This window comes from Centrocercus urophasianus, unplaced genomic scaffold, assembly GCF_019232065.1.
Source record: "Centrocercus urophasianus isolate 14NV4802_14NV808 unplaced genomic scaffold, USGS_Curo_1.0 seq_18, whole genome shotgun sequence".
Classification (NCBI taxonomy): domain Eukaryota; kingdom Metazoa; phylum Chordata; class Aves; order Galliformes; family Phasianidae; genus Centrocercus; species Centrocercus urophasianus.
In genome coordinates this window covers 4,490,009-4,515,186 of record NW_024884733.1, presented here as the reverse complement: position 1 = coordinate 4,515,186, position 25,178 = coordinate 4,490,009, and the positions used below count along the sequence as shown (strand labels likewise).

Genomic DNA, 25,178 nt, shown 5'->3' with positions numbered 1-25,178 from the left:
TAATAACAATCTTCAGCTGAAACTTTTGCTGTTCTTGCTGCTGTGAACCACGAGGTCAAATGCATTCACAGCTCCCCACCAGCAGGAAGCTCACTTCCATCTCTGCAGGGAACTCTGACACATGGCAGTGGGGCATCAGTAGGACTGTGGAAGTGGCATCTTAAATCTGTGGCAGCAGCATGCTTTGTGTACATGGAGATAAAGCTTGGGCTATGAGATGAAAAGCAGTAAAGCCCTGTCCTGTCTTCAGGGATACAGCTAGAAACTAAACCCCAAACCAGCCACTTTACAGCAGACTACCTCTCTCGGATCATTTTCTTCCTGCTACAAGAGGAGAAATGGATCATGCTGTAATCATGGGAGACTCTTAAGACCAAAATAGAAGGTGGACTCAAAACCTCTGCAAAGAAAATGTTTGTCTCCCTAATCGTTTTTCGCTTCCATGATGCTTAGTATGATAAAACTATCTTTCCCCTTTATTTTTCAATCGCAATTACACTTTAATGTTGTTAAAGCTTGTAAGTGACTTTGAGCTACTGTCGCATTGAGGAGGAGATGGAGCTGAAATTGTCAGTGAGGCATTGGACAGGGTTTTTTAATGTGTCTGTCATTGTATGTTAACCTCTGAACCGGGACACGGCGTCTGTTTGAGAGCTGACAACAATTCGGAGGTATACGCCTTGACATCGTGGATAAAGGAAGATGGGGGAGCGGGGACAAAAAAATGAATTAATGATGTTAGCAAATATTAGTCCCTGTATTTCCATTCTGTTCAGAAAGAGGTTGTCAGGCTTTGAGGCTGGCTGGAGCAGCATTGTCCATGACAGCCAGTCTAGATGCGATTGTACCTTGACTCGAGCCAAGCTTTTATTGACAAATACAGTGCCAGGAGGTATGGCTGGGGCTGCTCTGCTGTCCCCTCCAGGAGGAGCATGGCTTTTTTTCTGCAGCTCTGCTTGACACTTGAGAACGATGATTCCTTGCTGGAGCTCCCTGCCTTGCTCCAAAATGCATCGGGAGTCAGGGGAGTTGGAAATGCCTCTTAATGAGTACGGCTGCTGCATACAGAAGCTCGCATTTGCCTGTGATTTATGCTAGCTATGGTCACCCAGATCCACCTACCTAAGTTGGCTGTCAGGAGTAATAGTGACTTTGAGATCAGCTGTATGTGTACGTAAGCAGCAAAAAGTCAATGGACAAGAATTAGGGATAAATTAGGAAATTCCAGTGCCTCTTAAGGCATTTTTGCCTATCTTTGCGATCTCTTCCTGGATCTCTTACGTGACACTGCTTGTGCTTTGGCACTTGTGTGCAGTCCTGCAAGAAGATTTGTTGCTGTGCTGCTATGAATTCCTCTACCTGCCTGTGGTTCTTCAGCTGGCACTTCAAGAGTAACCCCTTCACACATGTGGCATGTTGTAATTTTGCCTTTTCTCTAGCATCTCTTACACGGTCCTGACTGCTGGCATCTATCTCAAATCATGGGAGCAAATTATGGGAGCCTGGGATCACGTTATTCCTTAACTATCATTAGTTACATGTGTATCTGCAGTGCTTCGCACAGCATGCCAGCAAGAAAAGAAATTGAGCTGGCTTAATTGAGAGCTGTATAGTTAATTATTAGTGCCTTTTTAAAGGAAGAGAGAGAATTTGCAATGTCAGGGTTTCATTTCACTGTGGTTTGCAAGGTAACTCACTGGTTGTCATCTGTCTTGGTATGACGTTTGCTTTGCCTCTTCAGCCCCAAGAGCCCTTTTTGTAGACTGTAGAGATGTCAAGAGATGTAAGAACTGCACCAGCCCATTGCAGATCCCTTCAGATGGTATGAGCAGCACGTAAACCACCAAACGCTTCTTCTTTGTGCTGCAGTGTGGCTTGGAACGAGCAGCAGCTCCTATCCCACTTCTTGCCTGGTTTCTTTGCTCCATCACCCTTGGATTTCGCAAGCACATCCCTGGCAGGCCGGGCAGTACGGATGTTGGCAGCAGGCAGCTGAGCTCAGGGTATAGGCAGGTTGGCAAGGCTGGCTGGAAGGAAACCAGTGTGTGCCTGCGTCAAGGCTGAGCTCCCATCGCTCCTGAGAAGGAGTGCTGTTCCAAGCCTGGGCACATTCCCCATGGGAAGCCCAGCCACGGTGATGGATGTTGGAGCACGGTGCTGCTTTTAATGGCTTTGCAGAGCACAGGCACACGCTGAATCCTGAGAGGCTAGCTGAGACATTTGCTGTACATTTTTCATAAATTTGTTCTACGGACTGTGGTGGAATAAGCTTGGTTCAACATTCATAGGTTGGGTATTGGGTTCCCTATTTCTGTATGAAGGAGAGGAGGTAAAAGCTGCTTGGACAAAGCAACCTGTGTATGGATTAAGAACCAGAGAAGTTGTCATCTGAGCATTTTTGGGAAAGCCTCTACCATTAAGTTTCCCAGTGGCCTTAGGTGTACTCGATCAGTATGATTAATCTTTGGTGCAAATGCATCGGGTTGCACAAAGGAGGTGAACTTAATCCAAGAAACCTGTTTTACAATTTTTGCCTCTAGGAAGATGAAATCTATTTTCTCAAGTGTTGTTTCTGGCTTTGAAAAAAGCAACCACCCAAAACTGTGGTGTGAAGAGAGGAAAGGACGCAGATTAAAAATGTTCTTGTAGTTTCTGGAGTTGGTTGGGAGTCCATTGGCCCCCAGCATCAAAGAAGGTAGGCTAAGTGTGAGTATAGCTTCATGTCATAGAAATAGCTCTTCATTTTATAAGAATAGCTCTCGCATGCAGTAGCAGCTGATCTGAAATTAATTCTCTTTATAAGTGGTGTGGAAATAATTGATGGACAGTAAGGTTCTCTGCTAAATAATTTTTTAAGAGGGGCACTGCACTGGGAAGACTCTAAAGCCCTTTCCCTTCAGGAGAGAACAACTTTGTGTCACCTTTTGCTCTAAATTAGAGAAAGCCAACTTGCCACAGAATGACTTTCATAGCCAATTTCCTTTTCATCTTTTCTTTTAAAGCAATGCCATCTGCAAACCCAAATATTATGGCTTTGGGCTAATACAGGAGAGCTGAAAGGTGGATCTGGTTCAAGCTGGGCAGAATGTAAATGTACTATGGGGAAAAAAATTATTTAAAACAAAAGCAGCTTAGGGAGCCAGGAAGAAAGGCAACTTAAAGCATTTACTTTAAAAAAAATCAACATCCTTCTACGTAGAATTGTGATGAGGCAGCACCATTTTTGGTGTAGTCAGCAATGTATTGCATCTACTGAGAGGGGGCTAGAGTTGGGCCAGCTTTCCCTTGCTTCTCTGATTTTATTCATCTTGGGTATGATGATCTCTTGTCACAGAAAGCAGAACTGCCCATTGCCAAGGGCACATTGCAATTAATGGGCTGTTTTGTAAGGCAGCATTGGCTGAGAATTGCAAACCAGTTTCGAGTGCTCCCCTGGAGAATGGGGTGCCGGATTCTCTAGAGCAAGCAGGGGTCCCTTTGGCCAGCACAAGAGGTTCAGGCTTTCAGACACAGGCTTTTATTCTGTTCTGCAAATCTGGCATGGAGTTAAAGTCAATCGCAGAGCCCGAAGTGCAGGATGCTTTTTGAAGGTAGGCCTGCGGCTGCGTATCGATCAATCATCTCTCTAATTGTTCATTTCTATTATGGTGGGAATCATTCAGAATCCTAGAGTTCCTGGGAGTAAATCATTTGGAAATGCTACCCATTATAAAATTTAATTTTAAATCTATATTAAATAGATTTCCAAAGGCAAGCTTTGCAATCTAGTAACATAACATTATGCCGCTGCACAGCGGTGCGGCTTTGGGTCCTTGGGGGCCATGGCAATGCTTTGGGTCCCTGTTAGCAGGATGGCTGGGCCACCAAGCACACCTCTGGGGTGAGCCCATGGCTGTGTGCACAGCAGCATCCATCTGCCTCCTCCTCCGGATGGGAAGGGTCACAGATGGGGCTTCCGGAGGGCTGAGCTCATCCATGGGAAAGGTCTGGGAGGTGAACCTGGGAGCCAGGATGCTGGGACCAACCTTTCTTTTTCTTTCAGACGACAGAGAAGAGGGGGAAAGAAAGCAAAACTGCGTTTGGAGGCCCTGTTGTCAGCTCATTGTATCAAGAAGAAACAATCAGGTGATTATCTGTGCTGGGCTTCAGTTGAAAACAGTATTTTTCTCATGTCATCTTGTTAAGCTTTTTTTTCTAATATCGCACAAGTGCGGTGGCAACTACAACAGGATAATAAATGACAGGAAAGAACTTTTCAGGTCCATAATCATTTAAATCAATAACTCTCTGTATCACTGCCAGGTACTAACCTTTCCCTGGTGCGAGATGTGGGGGGAAGGGCAAGGCTTCCCATTTTTCAGTTATATGGCTAAAAAAAGGTAATATTGGCTTTTTTAATAGAAAGCTATTCAGACACCACCTTTCTCAAATAGTTATTTCTTTACCAATATGTTCATTAAGGTCTGTTCAGTGAAGGTTTTAATATTGGACAATGTTTGCCTTCGGGGAGAGCTTGCACCTTATATCAAATTAATTTTTTCTAGGTTCTGCAGCTAGCATAGCAGAAATGCATTTACTGAGCTAGAATGGCTGCTATTTAAAAACTGTCAAAGTGCAAGTACTCAGTGACATTAGCTACTGAATAAGGACAAGTGGGTTTTTTTGCTTGTTTTTTATTGTTCCACACTACTAATCACAGGAGTAGTATTCATTCCAGTATGTAAAGGATTACCTGGAGAATCTTTGAGAATGCAGCATTATTTTTAGTTCAAATGAGCAGGCTAAATGAGAGGGCTAAATGTTTGAGCAGCGTTTGCTTGTCGTGTTGCAGTCACCCATTTATGTGTTTGTGATCCCATTTGTTTTACTGCGTGTCTTGCATCATTTTAGTCTCAGGAAATTAAAAGATAAACACTGATTTCTGTACATACCCTCTCAAGCTTGCTGTGAATTTTCCAAGCCTTCAAACTCTTAACGCGGCATTTCTTTGGCTGGTTGTCACACATGAGTGAAAAGTAAAACGTGAGCAGGTGGCTCCAGCCCCTCTGCGAGGAGATCAGGTAGGAATTGGAGCAGGCAAACACCGCAGCAGCGCTGCACTCAGCTGCAGCGTGGGCACATCCTTCAGCATTGCAGCCCACTCCTGAGCAAGATGGAGCTGTTGGCCAGGAGCAGCCAGGCCTGGAAAGCCATCACATCTTAACGTGCACCTGGACCTTGACCAGACAGGCAGGTGTGACCTTGCTTTAGCATACTGCTTGAGGAATAGCCCCTCTGCTGGCCGCAAGCTCCTTTTTCTTCCCTGCTCTGTCAGCGTAGGTCTCAGCCAACATCCTTGATGTCATAACTTGACCTTGTGGTCTAAATTCTATTTGAGCTGCTCATTCAGGAGTTGAGCATATTAGTGCTGCCTTGCATTGAGTGCTGAATGAGATGTTTATTCCTACAGTCCTTTCAGAGTCTTTGCTGTCCCAGGTATTGCCTGAGCAACTTCTGAGCATGAAACAGCACAGTATCCAGAAAAACCAACTTTGCCTCAGCTAGGTTACTCTAAATCTTCTCTTCATATTTTTGTTACTGTATCCATGAGAACATTGCTTGTGGAGGACATGAAGATGACCACAGCTCCACATAATTTTTCTAGACTTACCATGCAGAACATACTGTGTGTTTTTGTGTGGCGGTGCTCAGATAGTCGTGGACTGGTATAGCATAGCTGTAATCCTTATAAAACGTGGCTGTGGATGGATGTACTCACTGAACATAGATGGTACAGTGAGATTCTGCTGAAGGTGAGTTGAATAAAATCTCTTGACTTTGTTTGTAGGAGCTTTCACGTGGTCCATTAGCACTGTTTGGCCAGTAGGCATCAGTGTCTTCAACTGCGAGTTAGGAAGTGAGGAAGCATCAGCGTCGTCTCATCCACAGGCACAGCCTCACCTCTCTCAGTGCAGTTGCCCATGTACTATGGCTTTTGTCTGGTGTTTGTTCTCTTACTAGAGTAGGGGGTAAATGTCAGCAAGTATAATTGCAACCTACCATAGTTCTAAGTAGCAAAATTGCACTGGTACAAAGTTCGCAAGTAGCTGAGCCTCAGAATGGCTGTAGACATTTAATTTGGCATCCAAGTTTAACTAGAGCATGGAAGTGGTTTGGGTTGATAGTACTCAAATGATAAGGAGACTTTAATTGGGCTGGGAGTGCTTACTTACAAGAACGTGAGATTCTGTAATACTTGATTGCATTTATAAGCAGTATACTGTCTTAAAAACAAACAAATAAAAGATCCCTCTGAAATATTTCTGTGAAGAAGAAGGAAAATTAAAGTGTTCATTTTCATTATGTTGCTCCTAGGGATTCCGAGGGATTCCTAGGGATCCCCTGTAGATAAGAATCCAGGCTTTTGTCTTTGGTTCAAGTGTTAGCTGATGGCTCCTGAGTTGGAAATTGTGTATGGCACAATGCAGTAAAAGGATTTGTAAGTGTTGCACCAAAAGCTGGGAACTTATTTGTAATTTGAGATTTCATGGGCTTCTATGTGTAAGTAATGTGTTGTTCAAGAGGGAATAACAAAGTTTTATTGGTGGAGGGTTGTAGCATGTTCTAGAAGGCTGAGGGGTGAGAGAAGCAGAATAAGAAAACTTAACACCTTGAGCCAGCAAATATTTGCATGTTGGAAGTTACCAGTAAGTGTGAAGCTGTAGTTTCTGTGTGTGGGTGCTGCTTTGTAGCCTGAGATCTGAGGAAGGAAACTTTGCAGACCATCTCGTGGACTTGGTTGTCAGTGGTGTGCCTTACTGATGCTTTGCAACAAGCTTGCCAAAATTGAAATATTAATCACTTTGGTCTCTGTTTCCCTTAGCTGGTGGGATAAATATTTTCCAATTATAGAGCCATAGAAATGGAAGCCCAGAATGAGCAAAAGTCTTGTTTTGGCTACCGAAAACAAAAACTCATGTCCTCCTCAGCCCTGGGATCTGACAGACTGCTGAAAGCAATGAATTCCGTAGCAAGCAGTGCTGTGCCAAACGCAGGCTCCCATGTGTCCTTTAGGATTCAGCTGATGCAAAGGCAGAGAAAGGCTGTCCAATTTATCTGGAGCCCAGCATCTTCACAGCCTCACCAGGCACCAGCAGATAGGCAGGAATGCAAGTGCAGAGTTTTGAAGGCTCACCTAAGCAGATTCTCTTAATTTATGCTTACCAGAAGCATCTGAACAGTTGAACAAATGATTACATAGCAGCAGCTGGCAGTAGGTTAACAGGGAGATGAGGGATCTTGTTTTAAGAGTAGTGTAAACCATGAGTTTACTGTCAGCAGTCAATTACAGTGCAGCAGCACTGCTATTGCTTTCAAAGTGAGTTTCTAGAATATACATAAATAATGCTTACATTCCTTCTGTGGAACAAAGTGCTTGGCTTTTAGGGTGCAAATGCTGGGCAAGGGGAAATTGCCATGCCATACCCTGAAGTCAGGTGGATTCGGGGTTGGGAGAGCTGGGATGGAGCCAGGGCTGAATTTGCTTTATCACTAATTATCTCAAATGTTTCCACTTCGAGAACATGATAGGAAAATGGTCAGTCTGGCTCATGTAACCACATTGCAAGGATTCCAAATAAATTCAAGAGCATCCATAGAAACAGGTTATACTGATCTAATTAAATCAATTTAGAGAGAGATTCAGTTAAATCAGTGCAATTTGCATGTTCATAGATCAATCCTCAAATCAGAAGAAGGTCTCTTGAGCTAATGAGGCGTAGCAGTTATTTACTTTGGGGTGCTGGGCACTGGTCATCAATTAGGAGTCATTAATAAAGCCTGGCAATAAAGAGCTGAAGTACCCCCAGTGACTAATGGGGAACAGTTGCAAAATGTATTAGCATAGTGCTCTGCCTTTGTGTTTCTCTGTAAATCACTTATCTCACTTTGGGCATTAGATAAAAATAGTGTGTGCTGGTGGTGGAACTCGGAGATTTCCCTTGAAGGAGGGTTTAGAAATGATCTGTGGCTTCAGGCTGCTCAGCAGTGGTGGCTGTAGTGTTGGGTTATTTTCCTGCTGCATAAAGCTTCATGTCTGTTCTTAATGCCCGAATGAAAGCAGTGGTGGCTGAGCTCTTCCATGAACAAATAACTATAATTACAGTTTCGCAAAGCTGGGAAGTAAACAGTGGGATGAGGCTGACTGATGTGTCACCAGTATAAATCTAAGACGCAGACTGAGGGAGATGTCCAGGAGTGTTGCACAACTGGAAATTTAACTTCAAAGTTCTTTTTAAACATTTTTGTAGGAGAGAAGGAAAAAGAAAAAAAAAGGCAGTTTACAAATGTTTCCAGCAAACTTGTCAGATAGCAAATACTGCTGCCAGACATCCGCTCCCATTTCCGAGCACAGCAGAGGAGCTGCCTGCGTGTGGACTGTGCCTGCTGGTATGGAATTGAAATCCCTTGGGTGGCTCTGAGGTCCCACTGAGCTATGCGATACGCTGTCATCCCAAGGGGTGAAAGGAGCTCTTTTCTGACAAACCACCACGTTTTCCTGCAGCACTCTGGAGCAGAGGGGACCTGTGTGAGTCCTAAAGCAGGGAGCCCGCTTTAGGAAGCGGGGGCCATTGAGCAGTCAGGTGGTGACCAACACCCCCAGCACTCCTCTTCCCGTCCCCCTGGCGTTTGGAAGCCAGCCCGCTGCCGTGTAATCTATCAGAATTGTATTAATCCCACTAACGCAGCCGCCATCTGGCCCCGCTGCCGGCCGGCTCGCGCGAGCCTCCGTGATGGATGGGCTCTGGAATTGATTAGTTGTTCTGCGAGACAAATGAACTGTTTTGGCAGAAAATACCAGAGGTCGCTGCGTGTGGTCAGGCACAAAGGCTGCTGAATTTTAACGAGCTGCTTCCAGCATCCACGGTGAAGGTGCTGCTTCGCTTTGCAGCCTTTTCGGGGAGAGCCCGGCGCGTGGCTGGGGGTTGGTTCCTTCCTTCCAGCCTGCCTCTGGGAATGCCAGCGATGGAAACAAGAGCGACGCTGGCGTTAGGTAGGAATGGATGCTCTGTCCATGGTGCTTCCACAACAACCGCCACGTTTGCTCTGGGTTTATGGCTTCCCCAGGGTGGTGACCTTAGGACTGTGCTGGGCAAAGGGCCGGCCTCACTCAGGCCTCCTTCCCTGGCCTTCCCAATAGGGCTTTTCACGGCTGTCCTCCCCCTGCCATGACGCTGCTAATCTGCCAGAGTGCCGTGCGTGGCGCGGCGTGTGGCACCGGCTGACACATGTCTCGCTGCGTCCCCACAGCCCCCCGAGGACCGCACACAAGTGTACAGGCAAGTGGGCAACACTCCCCCCGGGACAGCCTGCCGGTTCCAAATAAACTTGAGTTATGGATTTATTCAGCTTGTAAAACCTCAGCTGGCATAAATAATTGAGAAAGCAAAGGTTTGTCTGCAGTGCATACCTCAGGGACCCACTCCTGCCTCCCCCCCTCCCACCACCCTTTCTTATGAAAATGATCCCAGTTGCACTGCTAGATAATAACAACACCAAGCAATTAAAAGCTATGGGTGGCTGGAGAGAGGAGAAAAGGTTCAGTTAATGAGCTTTTCCTCTTCCTGCGCCCAAGAGAGCCTCAGAAGTGACGAGGCGATTAAAGCGAAGAGATAATTATAGATTATGTGAAAATGGGTCCCGTGGGGGCTGAGGGCCTTGACACAAACACTGAGTGCTGCGAGTGCCTCTCTGCTCCCCGCACGCTGCTGCTCCGCTCCGGTGGGCTCCCATTGCCTGGCCATGCCACCTGTGTGCAGCACCAGGGCCAGGCAGCCGTTACTGAGCATCTTTTGGGACACGGAGATGGGAAGGGGCAGAAGAAGCCCAAGGAAGCACTGGGTGGATCCCTCAAGACCTTGGACCAGAGGTAATCTGTGAAGGTGGAAGGGAGTGGGGCTGGCACCAGTTGGGAACTGAGCTTAGGTGGATTTACTGTGCCCCAGGTAGGGAGGAAGCGAAGACTGGTTAAGCAACAGTAGATCTTCCCTGTGAGCTATTTAAAACCCATTGGCTTGACCCCTCTGTTTTTCATATAGCTTGGGGAGAAGGCTTTGGAAGTCTCCCAGGCTTGGGAAAAGGAGATGGCTTGGTGTGAGCTTTCCTGCATCATCTTCCAGTGTGGAAGGAACTGCCCTTGCTTTACTTTTTGACAATAGGTGTGGTTCAAGTTGATTTGAGAGATGACCTTTAAAAGATCCTTTCCAACTCTAAGGATTCTATGACTTTGAATGGGGGTTAGCATCTCCTACCAGAATGGGGTGAGCAGAAGGAAGTTGGAGAGGTAGAATGTGTTGGGGAGGGAAGAGAAGCCCTTCCAGCCATCTGCAAGAAATAGATGGGAACCTGTTCCTTGCAGATATCAGGTGGTCATGGATTTGGAGACTCCTCAACGAGAAGAGACAAGGCTTGTATGTAGTCTGACACTGAAACAAACTCATCTCAATCTTTCTTTTAGCTACCATTGTAAGTAACTGTGCACTTTCCCGGTAGTTTCCTGGAGTTTCCTGCTCTTTCCCAACTCAAGGTATCCTAAAGGCTGTATTTTTCATAATGCACTTCTTTTTCAAATCACTAGAAATGCTAGAATCTTTTCCCCTGAAATTGAGTCAAACAACGTTATGATATGACATCTGTTGTATTCCTGATGTGCTTCTGCCTGTGTTTTTAGGTTATTTTGTCTTCTAGGCCTTGCTGCTGACTTTTATCAGCTTTATAGGTGGAGTGCTGGTCTACAAACCGTGCATCCACTTTGTTTCCTTGTAACTGCTGGTGGAGGGGTTGTTTTGCATGTACACATGAACACGTGTGAAACAGATGAAAAATCTTCATGTGCTTTTGTGCTGTTTCTTATTTCTTCTCTGTCTCTAAAAGAAGAAAAAAAGAGCCAAGTTTATACTATTTTTGTGAGCTTTTTTCTCTCTAGTTACCTTCCTGGTTTTGGCACTTGGCAAGAACAAATTGTTTTGAATGTCTGAAGCACAGACATCGTTTTGTTTGCAATAAAATATCTTCATTAGGACTGTATAGACTTCCTTCATATCTGTTTGTAAAAAAACCTCACTTCTCTTCGTTGGTTTTTGTAAAATGGAGAGAATATATGCTAACAATTCTTATTTTAATTCAAAAACAGGAGCTAGCAGGTTTAGACCCTGATAAATAAATGCATTGTAGAAAGGTGAAATTTCCCAAAACTTTATCTCTGTTTAGGGAGATTGCTATCCTGGAATAATTCCATTGTGGAGACTGAAAAGTGGTTTTTTGGAAGGGGAATACGTAGACTATTCACAGAGGTGGTGAGTCCAGAAAAGCTAAATCATATCCAGATAGCTGTGTCCATTTTTCTCCCTTAATACTGGCATGCTCAGAGGAGACTAAGAGTTAGCCTGGAGGCTGTGGTGGAATGGTGGCCCACTGCTGCTCCATCAGTGTTAGGAATGTTCCCTCCCGCTGTGCTCCTGCAGACAGGTTCCTGTGGAGCACAGGGAGCGAGCAGTTGCTTCACTGCTGCTGTTTGCCTTCCTGCTGGTGCCTTCAGCTGTGCCATGTGAGGCCCAGCAGGGCTTTCAGTAGCCAAGAGTGTGTGTGAGAGGTTAGACTGGCAAGGCAGGAGGAACATCTGCTTGTCAAATCAGCTGTTGTTAGCAGGGGCAGGCATGCCTCATAACCTCCTTCATGAAGCTGTCGATCTCCATCTTGAGCAGCATAAGCTTTTGCCTTTTCTAATCCCACCATGAGATCCTTTTTTTCCCCTCCAGAATTCAAAGCAATTGCATTTAAAGCATGCAGTGATTTGTTCCCCAGGAGCCTGTGTAGCATACAGGCAAGGCCCCCAACAAATGAGTCCTTGAGAGTGCGGTTAAGGAACTGGCAGGCTTCTGTAGTGTCCCTGGGCCTGCACATAAAGTGTGTGATCTCTCCTGGAAAGGCGCAGCTCAGGTGTGCCAGAGGACTCCTTATGTGCAGAGAGTAAGGGAGATTATAGAATGGCCTGGATTGAAAAGGACCGCAATGATAATCTAGTTTCAACCCCCTGCTATGTGTAAGGTCACCAAACGCTAGAGCAGGCTGCCCAGAACCACATCCAGCCTGAACGCCTCCAGGGATGCGAAGGAGAACGGCCCAGAGCATTGTGGCCTCTCCAGTGGGTCTGACCTGGTGCAGCAGGCTGCTGCTTTTGTAAGGAACTTCCTTGGACACTGCCAGGTCTGAGTTCTGCTCAACATCCAGATTGTCTTAAGCCCACAGGTGACTGTGAACTGGGGGTGTCGTAGGAGAGGCTAACTTTGTATTATTAACTGTTTGGAAGATGCCAAATCCCATGACAATACTGACTAGTTCATTGGAGCTATAGTTTTCATTTGGAAACAGGGAAGGGTAGGGGAAACATGGACTTTTTGCTTACTTCTAACAAAGCAGTGATCTGTTTTCTTTACTCCTCAGTGGGAACACAGCTGTGTGGGTATACCACTACTTAAAGACATTATTGTCATGCTTTAGTTGTTTCTATTTATGTACCATCCCACAAGCAAGCCTTGTTGCAGTCCTTTTTACAGTGATGGTGTTACAACAAAGCTTGACCATAGCCTTGCTCAGAGCAGCAGGCCAGGATATGCAAGGGACATACGCCTGTTTCAGAATGCAAACACATGCTCCCTTAGCCACGCTTGCTGGCAGAAAGACCCACAAGTTGGGATGTGGCAGGTGCTTGAGTTGCACCAAGTAACAATCAGAAAGACCAATGTGATGGAATAGTGATACAGGAGGTCCAGTGACAAAGGCATTGGAGTGATAGAAAGGTGCTGCAAATAAAAAATGCTTACCTATCTCTGAAGATTTAGGCTTGCAAGGGAAAATCTGCAAAGGAGGAATCTCCAGAAATAAATCCTTCCCCACTGGCAGTCAGCTCTTAAATGAGGTCTAAGAGAGTTGCAGCCAAGCTCCATTCCTTCTGGTTGCACATGTGAATTGCCTTCATCTGTGCTCCCAAGGCTGGCTGGGTCCTTTCCCCAGGTGCTCAATCAGTGGTTCAAGCTGTGTCTCAACAGTTACCGTATGCTCCAATAGCTTCTTCTGGAGCTAAAAGCAGTATTCTGGCTTCAGACATACTAAACCTTGTGTTGTTATTAGCGAAGCAAACACCTTCTAATGAATTTAAGACCTTAGTACAGATTCTTAAAGCATGAAAGACCTCCATATCAGTTGCTGGATCTGCAGCGCTTCTTGCAATTAGTAAAGCAAATGGTCAGAACCTTTAGGAAAAGGATAGAGATCTGAATGAAGACTTTTTTACCCCACTGTACAAATCTGTGCACCTGCATATCTAATTCAGGTCAACCCATCTCAAAAAGGAAGGAGAGAGACTGAAGAAGAGGGTGAAATGGAATTATCAGCGAAAGTAGGAGTTGCTATCTGAGGAAACAACAGCATAGTTTGAAAGGAGCATCTGGAGAGAATGTGACTTGTGTGGTCATATGAGAGGTCTGCAGGTGGTGTGAAGTACGTGAATAAACACAGATTACCAAGGAATACCCAATAATACTAGACATCTGTTTTAAAAACACCAAAAGAAAGTATCTGTTCATCTCTTCATGCCCACAATATGGAGCTGTAGAACTTTCCTTTAACAAGGCTGAGAGCATGAACGGGTTAAAAAGTAAAAAAGTGTTTGAAAAAGGGTCTGGAAAAATCTGAGAAATATCTTCATCTGGATATGGCTACAGAAATCCTTAAGCCACCAAGTTTCAGAAGCTGAGGGTCTAACCAAGATTAGATCCTCAGCTTTGCACTTAATCCTATTTCTTCTGCTCTTCTCTCCAAACCTGTGTTAGTGACCACTGTCAGAGATGTGTGGCACTGAAAAGTGACTCCAAGCGGTAGTAGTTACAAGTTTGTTTGCGTAGCAGGGAGAAGCAGAGCTTTAGCCCTTTATCCTCTGGCAGACTGCAGTGATATATACCAGGAGTGAGCAGGTTTTGTGTTGGGTAACTTTATAAGCTTCTTGTGACAATTCACAGGTTTAAGACTTCTGCCCTGATGTGTTGTTAAAAGTGTTGTTAAAAACAACCTTGGTTTTCTAGGAAACAGGAATTTCTGACTCTTACATGGGGAAAAAACATATTCTTCTGCATGCATTATACCAGAAGCCAGTTCCACTCCAGCGATGCTATTGAAATGTTTGTGGCAAAGTTAGATCATAAGATGTGCACGTGGCCTTTGTGCAGTGCAGTAATGTGTTATTTCTTTTGCTTTTGTTTCCTGGATAGGGAAGAGGACAAGAACATTTTTGATTACTGCAGAGAAAACAACATTGACTACGTAACCAAAGCCATTCAATCGAAAAAAGTGGATGTGAATGTTGCAGATGAGGAGGTATGGATAAAAAGATATAGAAAATCAGTCTTTTAATTGTTTAGTTTATTAACTCAGTATTAAACCTTCCCAGAATTCCCCTGTTAGACTTGTTAGAAGGTACTGCAAGAGTTGGACAAGCACTTGATCATGGAGATGAGTATAATCTGTTTGGAAAGAGCAACTTTCCACTGGATTTTTAGCAGCATGGATGTACTGTGGTTTTGTAGTATGTCAGAAACTTCCTGTTAATTTCAGCAACAACAGCTGCAACTTGCAGATTGATCTGCTGAAAACCCCCCTTTCTAGGGGCATCATACACTCTTTTTCAGAATCGAAACGCCTTTTCCTCACAGGAAGGTAACAGAGGCATTGCCAGAAACCTCAAGGAAAAGACAAATACATAAAATGTGAATGGCCTGATGATTTTCTTGGTAAAAGAACACACCTGGAGTGGACAGTTCTGCATTCAGCAAATGTAGCAGTACCAGCTTTATTGCTCTGGTTTCAGTGCTTGCATACTGCCACCTAGCCCTGCTCTTGGTCAACAGTACGTACAGCTACTTTTGCCTGGTGCTTTCCAGCACATTGTGTTTTGGTGAACAGATGAAGTGCTTACACATTCATAGACTGAGACGCCACAAATTCAGTTGGGTTCTCCGGTAGCTCTAAGCAGATTTCTGCCCTCTGAGCCATGACAGCCCCGGCTGGGGCTCTGAATGCTGATGGCAGGGCCTTTTATTATTAATCAGGAATTCGTGTGAATTAATTTTCAGATGAGAAGGAAGGTGTTCACAATCAGAGCTGGAATTTCGCATTGTAAATTCAATGAACTGAAACTGTCATATGCCGTGCAGTCACTGCAACAGGGCTGTTGCTGAGCTCCGTTTGCCCTTCTGTCAGCCACAGGTTGCAGAAGTGAGTGCCCAGGGCAGTCATTCCTAACATGGCCAGAATCCTTTCATTAATAAAATCCCATTTTTGAGATCACACACTTGTGATCAGTGCATAAGAACATCATGTGATCTTTGCTTCATTTCCATTGATGAGATGTTTTCATTCTTCCCGATGTTCAGAAGCTGGTTCCTTCTTTTGCATCCAAGCAATGAATGTGCATGCCTTCAGCCAAAGAAATAGGTTAAAAAAATAAATGTGAACGATGGCTGAAATATTTTTGTTCTCTCCATGTAAGCATTTGGAGACAGATCTGAAAAGTGTAGAGTGACTCCCAAAGAGTTCTCATCTTTGAGAAATATGCCCACGAGTCCAAAGTGTGATAGGGACTGTTTCAGAACCAGCAGGCACTTGCAGAGCATGGAGCTGCTGCAGCAAACGCCTGACACTTCTGGACCCCTGGCTGCCTATGGAAAGTGAATGGAAAGATACCTGCTGGTGCAGAATTCCCCCTTAGGTGTATTTTTGCTTACCCCAGCAAGTGCTCAAAGAGGTAGGAGCCCCTTCATTAGGCTTGATTTAAATTGGTTAAATAAATAAATAAATTAAATAAACAAGAAATCTGAAAGAAATGTTTGTTTGATGCTGTTTTGAGGGACTGAAACTGTCGCCAGAGCTGTTTAGTAACCAAATGCATTCTTCAAAGTCTGGAGAGCTGCTCATTTTCCAGTATCGTGCAAATTGATTCAAGTTTTAGAACCCATTTTAGGAAGGAGATAATCCAGAGCAAGTCTCTGGTGGAGTGAAGGGTATGCAAGCATCATCTTGTCATTTTTATTAAGTGTTTTAGTGTTACAGTGTAAATACATCCTGCCATATCCAGAAGATGCCTTTCCCAGCCCTCTGAACGTAACTCACTCTGTCGATCTTTTGATTTAAACACATATAAATATAAAGTGGCAGCACGGATCCATACAAAGAGTTAACTTGTTATGGAACAAAATCTGCTGGAGCACCAAGCAGCCTCGTGCTCAGCTGTAAAGGCTCTCAGCACAGCCGCTCCCGCAGCAGGAATGGCCTGCCTGCAGTGGTATGGTGCTTTGGTTTTATCACCAAGTGATGTATTCGTACTGTATCTAGTTAGCAAAGGGAGAAAATGAGAATAAAAATGTAAAACGAGGGCACGCTGACTTAGAAGCAAAAGGATTTCAGAAGGAGCAGTAGAAGTCTGTAGGATTTAGGCAGAGATGCCCTTGGCAACTTCTGAAGCATGGGCTGCCTCCTCCCCTAGGTTAAATAAAGACATGAAAATCTTTGTGTACGGCAGTCAAGCCAGCATACCCGCTAACAGTACGGATATAATAAACTTCAATTTAGAATTAAGCAAAGAATCTAATGACAGTAATCATGTACAAGCTTCCATTTACTGTATCTAAATTGCCCAGAGTTCAACAGAATAGCTTGCATTCACTTAGGAGTAATAGTGCAGGCTAAAACAACCAGTTTCTCTTGCGTGTGTCAGCAGGACTAATGGAATAAGGGAAGGACTGTGGCTGGGAAGTCGCTGCAGGACGTCAGGCACGCTCTGGCGGCGTGGATTGTTTGCTGCCTTTGTGAGAGCAGTATTTCTTCAGCTGTTAACTAACCAGAAGTTGTTCAGAGACATAGGTGGGTTGCTTCCGTCATCTGTGCCAAAGTCCACGGAGATTGTAGATGGAGATTTTGTTGTAACTGTTGGAAGTGCCCCAATAAACAAACATAGAATCATAGAATGGCCTGGGTTGAAAAGGACCACGATGATCATTGAGTTTCAAACCCCTGCTATGTGAGGGTCACCAACCACCAGACCAGGCTGCCCAGAGCCACATCCAGCCTGGCCTTGAATGCCTGCAGGGATGGGGCATCCCAATAAAACTCTTGCTACAGGTTAGCTTGTCTGTCATTGGTGTGCATCCTTTAAGCTGCAAACATTGTCCCTAGAAGTAGAGCTTGATACTGTGGCGTTTCCATTGAGGTTGGCTTTGTTCTCCTCTTTCTCTGCACTGGCTAATTGATGTGAAATTCATTCCCATCCGTTTGTCTGCTGAGGTTCGGTCTAGCTGAGACAAATCCCCGTCCTGTGCTTTGTTTGTGAACACACTGTGACTTGGAGCTGAGCAAATTGATATGCTGTTGGCTTGAGAAACTGCTGCAGAAGCCGGCCAAGCTGGCAGCGGTTACCCAAGCAAAGCACGGAAGATTTAAGAGGCAGGGTTAGTGCACTGGGGCTATTTTTATGCTGTTTTTATTAAATACTTCAGAGGCAGGGGAAATGCATCTTCTCAAGCAACTTCTGCAACAACTGTTGTGTGTTTGAATTGCACAGAATGAGTACCCTGCTGTCTGATTGCACTGGGCAAGGCTACTGCTGCAGTGCTTTCCCATGCAAAATTATTCGCCTTGGTCTGAGTCTTTCACTGCCTAATGAAATAGTCATACGGGAAGTGCTTTGGGACGGCTCAATCTGTGGCTCTTAATGCTTCTGCTGTGTTTTTTAAAGATGCAGACACATGTTGTTGTAAAGTAACAGCTGTGCAGGCTGTTTTCAACCTGTATAGGTGATAGCCAAGCTGCACAGAGAGTTGTAGACTGTGTGTTCAGTTGGTTTATCACTGAATTGTTATTAGTTTTTTAAGGAGGACCTGGGAAACAGGTAGACTTTGTAGCTGTCTAGCTGTTCTAAATACATACAGCTAGGGCTCCAGAAGATTTTAGTTTGCCTGCTTCAGTGCAAACAGTCGTGAGCTGGATGTGGCTCTGGGCAGCCTGGTCTGGTGGTTGGTGACCCTGCACATAGCAGGGGGTTGGAACTGAATGAGCACTGTGGTCCTTTTCAACCCAGGCCATTCTGTAATTCCATGATTGTTTTAAACTTTTCTTAGTGATGCTTTTTGTTATATGGTAAGTACATTGAGATTCTTCTTCTTACTTCCACATCAGATGGTGTGCTCTCGCAGAGAGAGGCTCCCTGCCACCCTGTGCTTATAGGGTGGATAAGATGATGCAAGGATGCAGCCATTTCTTGTGTGGAACGTGTCAGCTTTTTAATAGTGCACAATTACAATGCAGAACCATTTAAGGCACTAATTGGAAAATATTGTATCCATTTAGAATTGCAGAGAAAATATATAGGTAAGCAGAGTGTAATTACCCAAAATGGAATTGGCCCAAGACTTGAAATCCATACTCCTGCAAATAGCGCGAGGAGATTTTTAATGACTGGAGATGATCAGGCTTCAGTTTCTTGTCTTGTCCAAAAGGCAACGTTCACAGCAGAAGCAGCACTGCAGGGAGGGACTGGTTGCACCATGCTGCAGTATCACCACGCTCACACAATGGGCAGCACAGTTCTTCCTCAACCACTGGGTTCCCTTCATTGGACTCCACCAAGTTGAGCATCAGTAAAATAAGGTTCTGCTTGACCAGAGACAAGTGCAAACCAAAACGTTGCAGCCATTTGTAACATGTTACTTATGGACAGGATAGGAATGCCTTTATTTTGCACTACAATGACACAAAAATTGGAATTGTGTAATTAGAATATTGTCTCTATACTGCATGTGTAGAGAAACAGGGATAATCAGTTGGAGCACTTATTGCTATTGTGCACATTGCAGATAAAGTGATTCTTTCTTCTGAAATAGAAGCCAGGCACAAGGAAGTTGGCATTGCTTGCCCAACTGAAATCCTCATTCTTAAGTAATTACCAGGCTAGAGTTGAGCTAGGGATGCTAAAGATGACTTAAAGATCTTCCCGTGTTTACAGAATCGTGTGTAAATGGCACTCTTTCCTCTCTTAGACGTTGATTGTGGTGCTGAGTGCAAGAACATAAATCATTAAATGGCCCACCGATGTCATCAGTGCTTCCACAGAAAGTCATTGTCAGAGAATACATTCTAATTCAAGGTTAATTAGTGTAACGTTAAAATTATGTGTTACAAAAATTAATTACTCACTGGGTCAAAAAGTCTGTTAAAAAGCTCAATGCTTTGTATCTGCTTATCCTCCTTCCAAATAACGTCTGCCTGTGCCACCCTGCTGAAGGATGCCCAGCAGGAGAAGGGTGAGCTTCTGCTGCAAGTATCTTCTGCCCCACCTGCAGGTCTGGCACCACGGTTGGGAAATTGGCTCACAGTCTCCATTAGTGGATAAATGAGTTGCTCACCTTGTTCACCGCTGCTGCATCAAGAGATTTATAGGCAGGCGTGGGCTGCTGTAAGTCCAGATCCGGAGCACTAGGATGCTATGTACCGATATTAGTGTATATCTGCTATTAGTACTCAATAACTCATAGCATAACTACAATTCTCCAAGCTGTTTTTTGACTAGCTTTGATGCTCTTGGATGTTGCAGGGCAGGGCTCTGCTCCACTGGGCATGCGACAGAGGACACAAGGAGCTCGTTTCAGCACTGTTGCAGCACGCTGCCGACATTAACAGCCAGGTAAGAAAGGAATGAAAACAGAACTTGTGTGCTGTTTGTTCTGTGGCCTCCTGACCAACTCCAGAGCAATTTCTTTCACAGCATTACACAGGAGAATGCTCAAAAGTGTCTGAGCTGAAGGGGCAGCAGCGTAATGCACCAGGCTGGGAGCTGCCCTGGTTCAGCTGCAGCTCAACAAGTGGTTCCTTCTGGCCAGCAAGCTGGAAGCTCCCCGCACTCACAACTCAACGCTCCTAGTTTTGTCAGCTGGCTGTAATGAAGGGCTGCCCTGTGTAATTGTGATTGTGTTCGGAAATAATCGTTCAACATATTTCTGTCAGATGGTGATTGACTGCTCCTTACCAGCGTGGCTTTTATAGGCTTTGTTCTCCTGCCCAGTTTGGACAGAGATGCTCTCCTTTTGACAACTTTGCAAGCTCTTTGCAGCGAGATGGCTTCATCAGCCTTGCAGAAGGTGCTGTGGGAATTTGTACAAAGTGGATCTTCACCACACTCGTGGCATGGCATACCCCATTGTCAGCCCAGAGCCAGCCTTCCAGCGAGCTAGCAGGCAGTGCGTCAGATGCATCTGGGGAGAGCTTCCCTTCGAAATGAGATGGAGGAGGGGCCCACCACCTGCCCATCCCCTTTAACCTGACAGCCTGGGAGGTGGTTCTGTTTGAAATGCTGTACTGCATCAGCACGCAGGCAATTCATTTTTTGGATAACTATGTCATTTCTTTGGAGGTAAAGTCTGACTCCTAGAAGAGAAGGCTGAGGGGAGAATTGTCTTATTTTTCTCCAAACTTCAATTTTCTGTTAAATTCTTTCCATTCTTTTTTCTTGATGTATTGCACATTTTCTAACCAGTTTATTTTTGGCCAGTAACAAAAGGTTAATAGTGGCCATAAAAAGAAAATCAATCTTTGACTTTTTTTTTCCCACCAAAGTAATAAAGGAGAATTTTTATAAAGGTCCTGCATTGCACGTAGGTGTGTTCCCAGGGAAGGCAGGCGCGTTTTTATTCTCAGCCATATGTAAGTTGCAATAACATTTTGAGACTTCATGACCTAATGTTTATTTCTTCTTTATTTTGACCTTTACTCTCTGAGAATTCACACCCAGAGAAGAACCAGAAAGAGTTTTTGAAGAGTAACCTGAAGAAGAAAGGGAGAGGGAAAAAATGTGGCTTCCTAAGCAGCCATAAACACTGCAATGTCTGCTATTACACATTACCAATTGCACTGTCAGTTAATGCGTGGGCCATGAAGAACCATGGGGTAGGCGTACAGGGATCTCTGATGACTTGAAGCAATAGTGCCATTATTCCAGCCTGCACATATGCCTTGCTCACTCTTTACTGCCTTATTTTAGTTCACCCGTTGCAATGCTTACCTTGTGGAAGCTCTTGAAACCTCTGGATCTGGATCTATTACTCTTCGTTGTTAAACAGGCAGCTTGGAGCAGGAGGAGAGCTTGCCTGGCTCCACTCATTCTCATAGCATGCTCCGAACAGCCCCGATTCTGGCAGTGTGGTGTTTTTTGCTTTAAATGGTGGTACTGCAGCTTCAGAAGGGCGGTTCATTAATGTCACCGAAAAGCTGCAGCCATTGAGTTCTCTGATTGTTCATAATTAGCTCTAATAGCACATTTGACAAGCGGTAACCGATTGCCATGGGCAAAGGGATACAGAAAGGCAACAGGCTTCTCTTCACGTTGAAAAGGGACGTTTATGCAATTGAATTACCTAAATCTTCGGAGCCAGAGGCCATTTCCAAGTGGGTGGTGTTACCGTGTTTTGGAGCCCTGCTGGAAATATCCAGAGCTAGGGATCAGGCTGAAAACAGCCTCCTGCTGCTGCAGCTCTGCTTGCTTAAAATGTAGGCTTTTAATTGAGTGGTGAAGGGAGGGGAAGGGGAGCATATTCATAACGCGGTAGTTACAAAGCAGCTCAGACAGCATGATTGTAATATCAATTTCTAGCTTTAAAATATATGAAGACATGAATAAGTTTCCCTTGCAGAAGGTCAAGCGACAAAGGAAAACCTTTTTACACTGTCAAAGTGTCAGTTGTGACAATTTTTCCTGCAGCATTTGCCCTGGCCTTGGAAAGGAGGTTTCAAAGCAGGGGGCATTGGATGCTGGGTGCGCAGAATTGCACCCCAGTCTTGTGCTGCCATGCAGCTGTGCATCCTCTGTGTTCCCTGTGCTTTCAGAAGGATGAAGGGCATCGTAGTCTAATAACTGTCCATTGAGAGGAAGAACAGCAAGTAGTATCTTGTAACACCAAAGCAGTAAACTTGAGACTTGCCCCAGCCTTGCTGTCTCTGCACATCATTGTGTGTTTCACGTCATCAGCTTATCAACATTATACTTACATATAGAAAATAGCACTGTAATTTGGCTACTTTGGTCACGATCCAAGTTCTAACTGACCTGTTTGCTTTGTTTGCTGACCTTTCAGTTCCTCAGTAAAGGCACAGGTCACTGTACGAAGGTTTCACACCTGTTGTCAGTAAGTTTTCCAGTCACCCCTGGGCCCTCAGGGCCTTGGGAAGGAAACTTGAGAACCGCAGCTGGAAATCAGCAGGTTGGGAAGTTTGTTGCCAATAGGAGTGAGTTTTATTTTATTTGTTTGTACACACCTGTAACTTCATTGAAAGTCATTAAGCATCCCGCACTGTCTGCAGTGAGGGCTGGTTGCTCTCTCTCATACCTGTGTGAATGTTGCATCTGTGTGCTGAACTAATTCACACCAGGCAGCTCAGCTGCCTGAAGTCTATTTTGTTTCCTTTAAGAGTAGCACAAGAAGTGTGGCTGCTTCCCCAGCCTATCTTTTCTCCTAGTCCCCTGCCAAAAGCCCCAGCAGGCAGCAGCTCTCCATCTGCATGCCAGCATGCTTTTGAGTCATAGGACTTCTGGAGCCTGGGATGGGGAGTAGCAGTCCCCTCATAATACCTTCACGTCCTCATTGGGGGAAAAAAAAAAAAAAATCTTTTCAAATGGAGACAATACAAACATAATAAATGGCAGGGAGGGTTCATCTCCCTCATGACTCAATCCTTCTCAAACAACATTATTATTGACTGGCCTATTGGTTGCCAAAAAAGAAAATCAATTGTACTAGAGGTGGTTGCTGTGCCACAGATCATGGTACTAACCCAGCAGAGACAGGTTGATTTTTATCAACTGAGCCCAAAGACTAATTTCCACCATTAGCTAAAAATGAAGTAGGAATTACGGATGTGTTGAAGATTGCTAAGATTGGTGGCCAGTTGGTTTTGTTTGCAAGGCCTTTGCGTTTTCCTGTCTGACTCTTGAATGATTGCATGTATAGAGTAAAAAGAAGCCAGAAAAAGTCTGCATGTCACTGCCTGCTTGTTTTCTTTTTAACTGCATTTATTCAGATTTCACACAGCAAAAAAAAGGGGGACTACATCAGCATGGGCCTCATGTCGGAGGTGCAGTGCAGACAAAGCAGTAGCCAGCTAGCATACATCCATCCCTTCCCTGCCTATTTCTCTGTATCTGAGAGAGGTGTTGAGGAGATCAGCATAGGCATCCTGGTGGTTCTTTATCAAGAGACACAGGTCCCAGGCTGCACTTTCACAGCTTTCCACTCCCCATGGAATGTGTGCATGCCTGTGTAGCCCACCAGCTTTCCTGCAAGCCCATCTGTGCAAATGCACCTATAGACAAAATGCCAGCCATCAAAATACTCCACTGTTAGGACCATTCTAACCTTGTCAAAATAAAAATACCCGCTTTCATTTAATGTCCCAATATAAATTTCCCCCTAAATATGCTGAAAGCTTGGCTAATAAAAGCATGAGGACCCTCTCCTGGATCTGCAGATTGCTGCAGAGGTTTGGCATAGTTATGCTCCCAGCAAGCAAATACTGCAGGTTCTGCTGACCTGACCATTGCTGCAGTGGGAAGGCACAATGGCAAACAGATGAAGAAACTAAACAAAGATGAAAGGCAAAGCAATGGGTAATGAGAGCAGAATTATTAACCACGATAGTTTTCTTCTTTCCTTACAGCCCCCAGTCCCTATCTCAATATTTCTGTAGTCAGCTTTGCCAAGGAGATCTCAGAAGACTGCAGGCTTATACCCCTTCAGTCTTGACATTGTTGCCAATGGGTGTGAAATCCATTAGCCAAAGAAAGGAAAGATCTGCTTAGTGACAGAGGGTAGCTTTCTACATTAAAGCATTGACATGGTGCCAGTCACACAGTTATTAGAAGTGGCACAGCTCCATGTCTCTCCTGCAGGTCTCTCTGTGGAATGTAGATTGGCAGCAGGTTGAATGTTAAATGGTCACCACTCAGCAGATGCTGATTTTACCTACTGGGAGAAAAGTCCCTTTCAGCAGAAGCATTTGCAAAATATTTGCAGCTCTAAATATATGCTGAGGGATGCAGAGACTTATCCCTGGGTTGCTCTTCAGCTTCTGAAGACACCTCAGGTCTCAGCAGCACAAGCTGTGTATTATAAGGACAAGAAGAAGTTTCCTTCTGCCTGTGCATGCCGATTTTTTGTTGCATTGTCTCTTCACATCTTCCAGCTTGACATGTACAGCCTTTGTTTCTTCTGCTCCCTGTAGACATATGAATCATTGCTTCACTGCTGGTGCAGCAAAGCAGTTGGCACCTCTGCTCAGGAAGTGCGTGCAGCACTGCCTGCAAAGCAGGCTGAGACAGCTGAGTGCTTCTGTGTTATTCGAGTGGTCATTTCAGGACCCACACAGCCCTTTCAACCTCTCCATGCAAAACAAGCATTTGAAAAAGTGAAATCCAAGTGCCAGTCCTGAAGAGCCAGCAGTAGCCCCTCTGTTACACCCTCAAAATCTAAAGCTGCTCTCAGGGTAATCAGAATGCAGGGATTAAATCCAAGGACCGGGTTTCTGCGAGTCCCTGTGAGGTTGTCTGGCACATTGGGCATCACCTTGTTCCTTCATAGGGGCAAGGCCAGCACTGGCATGCGATGGCTGCAACCTCTGGGAGCACCCACAGGGACAGCCAGCAGCAGCTGGCTGTTAGGTGGACATGCATGGCACTATGTTGGCTGGCATGCTGTGTTGCAGAGCTGGAAGAGAGGTCTCATTCCTTACTGTGTCTGTCTTTACAGATGCAGGAGTCAGCCTTACCTCAAATGCCTCCCTGGGAGGACGTGGGATGGTCCCAAGCCCCTTTGTCCCAGGGTCATCTTTGACATAAGCACATGTTTAAGTCCCTGTAATTTGTGAAGGCATTGTTGGAAATGCTTTAGCCCCTCATTAAGGTGTTTGGTTAGCTGCACAAACAGGATACCACTGGCAACCAAGCTGGTTTTTCAGGTGGACGCATCACATTGGAATGGTCTGCAGCCTTGCTTCATTTCCTATATCACAGAATCACAGAATCACAGAATCACAGAATCACAGAATCACAG

The 25,178-nt window shown here is 44.9% G+C and overlaps 1 protein-coding gene across 2 annotated transcripts in view; it reads left to right on the top strand.

Annotated features, from left to right (window-relative positions):
* The window catches only part of ACBD6 (acyl-CoA binding domain containing 6), a 70,065-nt gene that overhangs the window by 16,953 nt on the left and 27,934 nt on the right, over positions 1-25,178 (top strand). The window contains exons 4-7 of one of the 2 annotated variants that reach the window (XM_042819324.1): positions 4,043-4,125; positions 14,304-14,409; positions 19,676-19,765; positions 19,847-23,105. In XM_042819324.1, the coding sequence (XP_042675258.1) occupies positions 4,043-4,125; positions 14,304-14,409; positions 19,676-19,765; positions 19,847-20,002 (435 nt within the window). In that variant the 3' untranslated portion in view covers positions 20,003-23,105. Of the gene's footprint in view, positions 1-4,042; positions 4,126-14,303; positions 14,410-19,675; positions 19,766-19,846; positions 23,106-25,178 lie in introns of those variants that run through there. The other variant, XM_042819323.1, reaches the window with a different exon arrangement.